This window comes from Garra rufa, chromosome 6, assembly GCF_049309525.1.
Source record: "Garra rufa chromosome 6, GarRuf1.0, whole genome shotgun sequence".
NCBI classification, from domain to species: Eukaryota; Metazoa; Chordata; class Actinopteri; order Cypriniformes; family Cyprinidae; genus Garra; species Garra rufa.
Genome location: NC_133366.1, coordinates 8,439,125 through 8,450,448, shown reverse-complemented (window position 1 = coordinate 8,450,448; position 11,324 = coordinate 8,439,125). Strand labels below are relative to the sequence as shown.

General features: G+C 36.7%; 1 protein-coding gene across 1 annotated transcript; it reads right to left on the bottom strand.

Annotated features, from left to right (window-relative positions):
• Positions 1–785: 785 nt before the first annotated feature.
• Positions 786–11,324, bottom strand: rfx1b (regulatory factor X, 1b (influences HLA class II expression); the record flags this gene model as incomplete). Its single annotated transcript, XM_073842547.1, has 12 exons — positions 786–3,095; positions 3,752–3,797; positions 5,015–5,168; positions 6,168–6,376; positions 6,455–6,604; positions 6,688–6,785; positions 10,133–10,284; positions 10,366–10,475; positions 10,554–10,672; positions 10,755–10,876; positions 10,954–11,073; positions 11,218–11,324. Coding segments are annotated over 12 exons (1,533 nt in total), but the record flags the coding sequence as incomplete, so codon positions are not given.

Below are 11,324 nucleotides of genomic sequence, written 5' to 3'. Positions count from 1 at the left end.
CTGAACTTTGAGGCACAATAATACAGATTTTTACATGGATTTCTGCTACAGGTACACTTCAAATAAGGCCATTATGGTTTCAACAGTACAAGATCATAAAACTATATCGTACATTAGCATAATCATACACAGGAATAATTTCACACAAATAAAATCATACCATTTGCAGCAACTCCTATAGTACAATTAAAGAAACACTGATATATATATATATATATATATATATATATGTTTTATATACTCAAAAACAATATAAACCTGTGCTAAACTCTGTTACATTAGAATTCATAATCATCACTAGCATAGCTTTTTAATTAATTTTTTTTTTCATTAAAACTGCTGTGGAATCATTTCACTCATTCGATTTGGTTCATGATATTACCATTGGAGACGCTAGCTGCTGATTGGCTGTGAAACCCAGCATAATTAGATATGGAATATTCATGATCTGTACCAGCGTCCAATCACGAAATATCTCTTCGCTAATAAATGTTCAGCGTGTTTGTTAGAAACAAATCATTTGTGCTCGGCTACATTTGTGTGCATCCAGAATGAATGATTCGTCTGAACTGAGGAAGAAAATGACAGATGAAATGAATCTCTTTTTAAACACATGACTAAATTTCATTTAATGCAGTGAAGTCAACGATTAAATATCATTCAACCATTCAACCGAACTCGATAATGGTGTGAAAATGGTAATACAATTTACACAAAATTGATTCTGCTCATGTTTAACAAATGAGGCCCGATGAGATTCAGATTTGAACAAAAATAAAGCATTCTCATGATTGTTTTTAACATTTATTAATGGATCTCTAGATTGAATAATCCTCTGAAGGCACGTTAGATCCATTCGCAGCAGACTCAAATCACAAAGCAAAGTTAAACAGCTGATTAAAGCACAACAAGCGTATATAACAATTTCATTATTTAAAAAAAGAAAATCAAAAGCATAGAAAGGCATGTTACAGCTGTGAAATGCAAAATCTGCTGGACACCTTAAATGACCAGACTCATGAATATTAATGAGGAACAGGCCTAGGTGACGTATGATTGGCTTTGGCAAAGAATGATTTCAATGGCAGCATGGAGCAGATGGATGTTTACCAAAACAGGACTCTTAAAGGGACAGTTCAACTTATTCACCCTTCTATTTTTTTGGAGACAGATGACACACATGGCATGCTTTCACTTTTGGTGAACTGTTTCTTTAAGAACAGAGACACATGACACACATGGCAGCTTTGAGAAAGGAAAGGCAATGAAAATGTGTGTTTAGGTGTGTGTGTGCGTAATTAAGGCATATGAATGTCATCGTCATCAGATCATACAGCAGCTCTGAGGGCCGATTCACCTCAGGAAACTCAAATGCGACCCTGGACCACAAAACCAGTCATAAGGGTCAATTTTTTGACATTGAGATTTATATATTATCCGAAAGCTAAACAAATAAACTTTCCATTAGTGTATGGTTTGTTAGGATATATTTGGCTGAGATACAACTATTTGAAAATCGGAAATCTAAATATTGAGAAAGTTGTCCAAATGAAGTTCTTAGCAATGCATACTACTAATCAAAAATTAAGTTTTGATATAGTTACGGTAGAAAAAGTACAGTAAATCTTCATAGAACATGATCTTTACTTAATATCCTAATGAGTTGTTGCATAAAATAAAAATCGATAATTTTGACTTGTGCTACTTAAAGGAGTCGTTCACTTTCAGAACAAAAATTTACAGATAATGTCACCCTCTTGTCATCCAAGATGTTCATCATGTCTTTCTTTCTTCAGTCGTAAAGAAATTATGTTTTTGTGAGGAAAACATTTCAGGATTTTTCTCCATATAATGGATATGTATGGTGCCTTCCCAAGTTTGAACTTCCAAAATGCAGTTTAAATGCAGCTTCAAAAGGCTCTAAGCAATCCCAACCGAGGAAGAAGAGTCTTATCTAGTGAAACGATCGGTTATTTTCTAAACAAATTGACAATTTATATACTTTTTAACCTCAAATGCTCGTCTTGTCTTGGCTCTGCGATGCGCAGTCTGTGTAATCCGGGTCAATACAGTTAGGGTACGTCAAAAAACTTCCATCTCGTTTTTGTCCTCAACGTCAAAATCGCTGTTTTACCTTTTTTTTGTAAAGGGCGTTTGAGCTTCTTTGTATGTTCACTTTGTAAACACTGGGTCGGTACTTTTGCAGCGATGTAGGGCGATTTTGAAGTTGGGGAAGAAAACGAGATGGGAATTTTTTGACATACCCTAACTGTATTGACCCAGATTACACAGACTGCGCATGCGCATCGCAGAGACGAGACAAGACGAGCATTTGAGGTTAAAAAGTATATAAATGTCGGCGCCGATAGCCTTGTGGGCAGCGCGTCGACATATAGCGCCGCTGTGCTCCGGGCGTCCCGTGTTCGAATCCCGACTTGAGGACCTTTCCCGATCCCGCCTCCAACTTCGCTTCCTGTCATGTCTGATCTGTCCTATCGTAATAAAGGCAAAAATGGCCAAAATCAAATCTAAAAAAAAAAGTATATAAATTGTCAATTAGAGCCCTTTGAAGCTGCATTTAAACTGCATTTTGGAAGTTCAAACTTCGGGGCGCCACACATATCACTATATGGAGAGAAATCCTGAAATGTTTTCCTCAAAAAAACATAATTTCTTTATGACTGAAGAAAGAAAGACATGAACATCTTGGGTGACAAGGGGGTGAGTACATTATCTGTACATTGTTGTTGTGAAAGTGAACTAATCCTTTAAGACTGGTTTTGTGGTCCAGGGTCACAAATGATCATTCCGTTTCTCTGGGTTTACTAAAAAAATGAACTGAAACTGAACTTCCTCTGATAATTAGCAAACTGAAGATTGTATTTCGATCCCGAACTGGCTCTCGGAGAAATGAGTTGGGCATATACAGCCCTTGTGTCCTTGATGATGTTAGTTTGGTGTGTTGCTGTTGTTGTTGAAGAGATCTGTTCTGGCGAGTTTGGTGGGCGGCTCCAGTGACTCGTCCCCCACAACCACAGGGATGGCCATGTCCTGATCCTCATCGGTCTCATCGTCCTCCTCCTCATCCTCCTCATCTACACACATTCACACACCATGATGAATGACGTTTCCTAACGCTACAGTGTTTGGTGGTTGCTAAAACAGTTGCTTAAAAACTTAAAGGGATAGTTCACCCAAAAATGAAAATGTGATGTTTATCTGCTTACCCCCAGGCCATCAAATATGTAGGTGAATTTGTTTCTGCAGTAGAGCACAAACAAAGATTTTTAACTCAAACTGTTGCAGTCTGTCAGTTATATAATGGCAGTCAATGGTTGCCAAATCTTTAAGAGTAAAAAAAAATACACAGACAAAATCAGATTAAACCCTGCGGCTCGTGACGATACATTGAGGTTTTAACACACAAAACGATATGTCTGTGCAAGAAACTGATTTAATTTGGTTTTGTCTGTGTATGTTTTTTTACTCTTAAAGATTTGGTAACCATTGACTGCCATTAAATGACTGACAGACTGCAACGGTTTGAGTTAAAAATCTTTGTTTGTGTTCTACTGAAAAACAAAGTCACCTACATCTTGGATGCCCTGGGGGTAAGCAGATAAACATCAAGTTTTCATTTTTGGGTGAACTATCCCTTTAAAGGAAAAGAATAAGAAAGTCTCTGTCTGTGAAAGTCTGTGTTTCCTCTCTGATTAATCAGAAAGGTGTCTGTGTGCCTTTTAGTACATACCTTTATCAGGATCCATTGACCTTTGACTTCTGTTCAGGCAGGCGAACTGAAACAACACACAAAGTTAAATCACTGCATGACTGTCTGATTGTGTGTGTGTGTGTGTGTGTGTGTGTGTGTGTGTGTTTGTGTGTGTAGGGCTGTCACTAACTATTATTTTGGTAATCGAGTAATCAGTCAATTATTTTGATGATTAATCAAGTAATCACTTAATTATGTATTTTTTATGTCAAAAAATAGACCTAAGCAAACAACAGTCTTTAAAATTACTTAAAATGCATATATAATAGCAATGAGGTAATACTACTTAGTTCAAATAAAGTATAAAAAGCAAGTAATCATGGTTTTATTGAACAAAACTGTTAAAATACATAATTGTATTATAATCAATAGAGCTAATGTACATTGTGCATTATAACAAATGCCTGCAGATAGTTTTTACACTTTACTGTGAGATCGAATCCTTGTTTAATATTGACTAAATGCATTAAGAGCTGGGGGGTGAAAACTTTTTGCATTTGAAGATCAGGGTCAATTTAACTTATTTTGTCTTTTGGGAAACATGTAAGTACCTTCTGTAGCTTCTGAAGGGCAGTAATACATGTGAAAAAATATTATATTTAATCAAAATTAGTATACACATCTTCATTCTGTTCAAAAGTTTTCACCCCCCTTTAATGCATCTTTCTTTTCTTCTGGAGCATCAGTGAGCATTTGAAACTTCAGTAATAGTTGCATATGAGTCCCTCAGTTGTCCTCAGTGTGAAAAGATGGATCTCAAAACCATACAGTCATTGTTGAAAAGGGTTCAAATACACAAAAATGCTGAAAAAAAAATAATAATAATTTGTGGGACCTGAAGGATTTCTCTGAAGAACAGCGGGCAGTTCAACTGTTCAGATCAAACAAGAGACTCATGAACAACTATCACTAAACAAAAAACAAAGCTGTGTATCATTCAGGTAATAACACAGTATTAAGAATCAAGTGTATGTAAACTTTTGAACAGGGCAATCCTTATAAATTTAACTATGATTTTCTCTTGTGGACTATATGTATACATCTTTTATGTGACATATTTTATTCAGGTCAGTTATTTAGAGTTTAATATATCATGCAGCCTTGGAAAACGGTCCAATAATACATTTTATAAATTCTCATCCGTGGAGTTTGACACCTCCGGTATTTTGCCAGTTACTCGACACGGGCAAAATGCAATCGAGGAATGGTGACAGCCCTATGTGTGTGTGTTTGTATGTGTACCTCTCCCATGACAGAGATGGGCGTCTCTCCTTTGGCCTGTGCCACTCTGTGCTCGATCAGGTAATACATGTACTCGTCATAAAGCAGTCTGATCAGATGAAACGAGCCGAAACTGGCGGCGCTACGCAGGGTCAGATCTCTGATCACCACAGAACTACAAAACACACACATACAGTGAGTCAAAAGTGATTTTATACACAAAATTAGACTAAAATGCATAATGAGTACAATATGTAGCATGTCTAAAATGTTTCTGTTGCATATTGTGTATTGTTTCACATACTGTTTTTAAAATGTATATGTGACCCTAGAGCACAAACCCAGTCATAAGGGTTAATTTTTTAAAATTGAGATTTATACATCATCTGAAAGCTGAATAAATGTGACCCTGGACCACAAAACCAGTCTTAAGTCGCTGGGGTATATTTGTAGCTATAGCCAAAAATACATTGCATGGGTCAAAATTTTTGATTTTTCTTTTATGCCAAAAATCATTAAGAAATTAAGTAAAGATCATGTTCCATGAAGATTTTTTGTAAAATTCCTACTGTAAACATATCAAAATGTAATTTTTGATTTGTAATATGCATTGTTAAGAACCTAATTTGGACAACTTTAAAGGTGATTTTCTCAGTCTTTTTGATTTTTTTGCATCCTCAGATTTCTGATTTCAAATAGATGTATCTCAGCCAAATATTGTCCTATCCTAACAAACCATACAGCAATAGAAAGCTTATTTATTGAGCTTTCATATGATGTATAAATCTCAGTTTTGTCAAATTTAACCTTATGACTGGTTTTGTGGTCCAGGGTCACAAATAAGCTTTCCATTGATGTATGGTTTGTTAGGACAATATTTTGCAATTCCGAATCGGGAATCTGATGTTGCAAAAAAATCTAATTATTGAGAAAATCGCCTTTAAAGTTGTCCAAATAAAGTTTTACTAATCAAAAATTAAGTTTTAAAACATTTATATTCATGGAACACAATCTTTACCTAATATCCCAATGATTTTTGGCTCAAAACAAAAATTGATAATTTTGACCCATACAATGTATTATTGGCTACAAATATACCTGTGCTACTTAAAAGTGGTTTTGTGGTCCAGGGTCACAAATGTAGTGTACATTGTGGAGTAAGCAGGACTCTCACCTGTAGAAGCTCCATTTGAGCAGGAAGAGTTTGGCTGCTTTGGGGAAGGCCGGACTGCCGGTGTATGGCTTCAGGACCTGCGTGACGACACTATCCAGCCATGCGGCCCACTGCTCCAGAGAGTTCTGCTGCTGCAGAGTGATTTTAAAGTCCTGCTCCAGCCGCTGGACCACTCCATCTTCACAGCCGCACACCCACGAGGCCTGCTCCTAAACTCACACATACACACGTGTAAATTAAGAACTGAAGGGAGATCTGAGAATGACGGGATGTTGAACCAGTGTTACCTGAACATTGGTGAAGTCGACGCGGTTGAGGTCACTAAGCATTTGTGTGATCTGAGCCGTGTTCTGCAGGACAGCACGGGCCGCTTGAGCCAGGTGATTGAGAGATGTGTAACGCCGCAGAGTCTGAGCGAATGCTCCCGCACACACCACCTACTCAACGCAACACACAAGGCATTAGCATAAACACACTGAAGACAGATGGGAGTCAGAGAAGATCTGTGTGCATTTCAGACCTTGATGCGGACCATCTCCTCCGGGATGTTGATCATGGCATTGGTCAGCCAGTTCTCCAGACTCTTAGCAAAGTTACGGATGGCTTGAGTTAAGGCACCTGCAGGAAGAAAGTAAAAGAAAAAGTCAAAATAAAGACAGCAAGACCTGATTTCAAATTCTGCATCTTAAATATGTTTTTTATTTACATTTATGGTCATTTGCAACAAAAGTACTTAAACGATAAGAAAGTGTTGGGAATATTGAGCTGTACGGAGTTCTGTTAAAGTGCATGGAATTAAAATAGAGTTTACACTATCGTTGTATGGCTGCATAGAGTTAAGCAACTGTTGCTTTTTTTGAATTGTGCACTTCAAATTATAAATAATAGTGTAGCTAGTTGTGTAGCTATGTGTAGATTTTGTAAGTCAGCCGGAATAGAATTAAAATAGAATTTGTATAGAGTTTGTAGAGTGTTGTGTAACCCAATGGGGATGTTTATATAGATCTGCGTGAAATCTTATAGAGTTGTCTAACTTACGTGGATAGAGTTGATGTAGGGTTTGCGTAGACTTGAATCTGACTAGGCTGATTTTAAAATTCTGTACAGAGTTTGTATAAAGGAGATATATGAAGTTTATAAAAAATTTGTATGAAGCTGTGTAGAATTTTATAATTCATTGGGACTAGAATTTATAAGAGTTTGTGTAATATTGTGCAACTCACTGGATGGTGATTATATAAAATTCATATAGAGTTATGAAAATGTTTGTAACCAATTTAAATTGTATTTATACAGTTTGTATAGAGTTATGTAGAATTTTGTAACTAACTGGAATGCAGAGTTTGTAATTTACTGTGTATAGCGATTATATACAGTTTTTTTAATTCATTAGGTTTGTATAACATTGAGTTACAGGATGGAGGACAGAGTTTATATAGAGTTTGTGTAGAGTTGTGTAACTCATTGGGATGGAGATTATATAGAGTATAGTAGAATAATATAGTTTATATAGTTACCATATAGAGTAGGGCTGGGCGATATGGCTGAAAACTATATCACGATATCAGTGTTTCATATCGATTGATATCGATAAATATTGATATTTTTATGACCCATTTAAAATAAGGACCAGGAGAAAAATATATTACACTCAAGCATTTTTATTTTAAACTTAACCTGCCTCTGATCATAATCCCCTCAGTTATTAAGACAGAAATGTCAACAACCATGGAAAACTCAAATAATTAAAATGTAAACATAAGTCTAAAGTCACAATATACACTTAATTATCTCTTAATCCTCAATTCAAACCCCATTCATTGTCGATGAAGTGAATGGTCAAGCTAATGTATGGCCTAGAAGTCTGGCTTGACCACAGGTCAGAGGTTGTTGCAAAGTACTTGGCTGATTATATTTTTTTCTGCACAGATAGCTGGTTGTCAGTAGCCAACATTACTTCTTTCCCGGTACTTTAGCCTATACTTTGTGTAATAACACAAATATTTATTTAAGTGAAAAAATAAGTCCAAAACTTTCAACATTTTGAACAATAGGGCATTACAATCTTTTTTTTTCTCCAGAAATTCTTGTTTTAATTTTTCTGATAATCAAATGAAAGCAAAATCACAGATTTATTTTTAAAAATAAAAATAAACAGAGCTTTACTGTTAAAATTAATACATAGAAGAAAAATTATATTCAGTTAAAAAAAGGTTTAATAATAATAGTATTTTTTCAACAATTAAGTGGTGACTCTTTATTTTATTTTTTATCATATATATTGTTTTATGTAAATTATTTAAATGTGAACATATAAACACCTACATTATACTGTACAGTAATACAAGACTAATATTGTTCTGTTACATGTTAAACCGCACTTTTATTTTGACAGGTTGCCGTGAAGTTTCAGTGTGTAATACAGTATGAATGATGCTAGTTTCACTAATGAAACGGTAAAATTGACAAAAAGTGACACTCACAGCAGCTTTGGAGATGTATTTATTGGAGTTTGTCTGTTCATGTGAGATGCAAATGCCAAAAATTAGCGGGAGCGTCACGTGTGCAGTATGCGTGTAGTGAAAATAAAACGCGTCTCCTCTATTCATACATATAGAGGCAAACGGAACATGCAGGATTCTTATTGAAACGGTCTTTTTGCATTTCAGTTTTCACAGACACTAGTCCATATCGCGATCTGAATTAATTAACAGACCAACTTTTGATTTATTGGTCCAAAAATCGACGAATTCCGCGGCATTCCGCCCTATAGTAAAGTCCGTTTTTATGAATGGAGTCCGCGATCCCGTCTGTGAGGAGACATTGTAAACGCGCGATCATGTAGAGACAGAAACCAAATGCCGTCGTGTAAATAAGATAAATAACATAAGGCTATTTAGTTTGTTTAATACAACAATGGACCCGTTCTGTAGGAAAGATAACCTTAACTTCTATTGTGATCTGGCGCTATGAACTGGACGTTAAAGTGGGTTGGGCGGCCGACGAAGAATACAAAATATCGAACGTTTTATCGAACACATTTTTTATTGATATCGATCTCTTGTCTATCGCGATATATATATCGTTATCGTTTTATCGCCCAGCCCTAATATAGAGTTTATACAGAGTAGTGTAACTCACTGACATGCAGTTTATATACTGTATAGAGTTTATATAGAGTTGTGTAACACCCTGGGATAGAATTTTTATAGTTGCATTTTACAGAGTAAAGAGTTTATACAGTTTGTGTAGAGTTGTGTAACTCACTGAAATGGAGTTTATGTAACGTATATAGTTTATATAGAGTTTTTGTAAAGTTGTAGACATCACTGGCATAGAGAATATATAGTAACCATAGAGAGTTTATACAGAGTTGTGTAGAGTTGTGTTACTCACTGGAATGGGGTTTATATAGTTACTGTATAGAGTTTTACAGAGTTTGTGTAGAGATATGTAACTCACTGGAAAGGAGTTTATATAGTTACTGTATAGAGTCTTACAGAGTTTGTGTAGAGTTGTGTAACTCACTGGAATGGAGTTTATATAGCATATAGAGTCTATATAGAGTTTGAGTAGAATTGTGAAACTCACTGGGATGGAGTTTATATAGTTACCATATAGAGTTTATGTAGCGTTATGTAACTCACTGGAATAGAGTTTATATAGTTACTGTAAAGAATTTATACAGAGTTTGTGTAGAGTTGTGTAACTCACTGGGATGGAGTTTATATAGTTACTGTATAGAATTATACAGAGTTTGTGTAGAGTTGTGTAACTCACTGGGATGGATTTTATATAGTTACTGTATAGAATTATACAGAGTTTGTGTAGAGTTGTGTAACTCTAGTTCACATAGTTTCAGTATAGAGATATATAGAGTTTGTTTAAAGATGTGTAACTCACTGGGATGGAGTTTATATAGTGACTGTCTAGAGTTATATAGATTTTGCATAGAGTTAACTCACTGGGGATGGGTCTCAGGACATCGGGGATGAGTATCTCCACTAGGCTTTGGTAGAGTAGGTTGTCGCATTCACGGGTCCAGTGCAGGACGGGCTCATATTTACACAACAGAACCAGAACTGACTTGGGCAAACGCTTCTCTGAATCATCATGACTGCAGAGACAGAGACAGCAGTGAGACATAACACAACATCACAACACTTGTGTGACTGTACATAAAGTCAACATGTCTCACAGGTCGAGTGCATCCGTGTCGCTGCTTTGTCCTTCACTGAACCTCCAAAAACTCTTCCAAAGTGTCTCCACAAGAGGGAACTGCAAGTTTACGATTACGTCCAGAATTGCCTACAAACAAACACACACACAATCAATCACCAAAACACTAGAATAACCACACACCCGAACTCCAGCACACACACTCACCTCACAGTGCTCTCTGTAAACCATCTGAAATGTGTGTACGTGTTGAGGAAGGAGTCCATCCGGCATAGGTTTAACCTCATCTTTGAGCTCAGGGAACTCTGGCACACTGCGAGACGCATCTGAGACACATTGATGTCATATCCTTTAGAATAAGCGTATATGCCCAAAAGAAATAGCTGACCATGTTTGTGTTTGCCTTACCCAAAAACTGCTGATACTGGTGAACCTGGGCGCTGATGTCGGAGAGCCCCGCCCCTTGTTGATGCCCCACCCCCAGACCCATCCCATTGGTCAGTCCCTCCACCTTCTGCACAGGCTTTATCCTTTAACAAAAAATGAGGGCTGTCAGTCAAACTAACAAAAGCAAGTGATCATCAACACTTAAATTATAAACACACACCTTTGTTTCTGTGAGTACGGCTGTTGTCTCATGGCCAGGTGTTGCTGGTCCTCCACCAGTCTGTGCAGGGGGGAGTTACTCTTGATCCGAAGGCCATAGTAATGGTATTTAGAGTTCCCTCTGAAACACACAAACACACACACAGGTGTTTTAATACACTACCCGTGTTATGTTAGTATCACTGATATACTATTAATATTTAGATTTTATTTTTATATTTTCTGTTGACTTTTTGACGAAGGTATCCAAACAGTGTGTTTGTACCTGGTGCCAAGACGTCTGGTCCTGAGACCCATAAACACAGAGCGAATGAGTTTGCCAAAGGAGGCGGCGTTCACGGGTTCCAGCTTGGTCTGCTGGCAGTGCAGGAG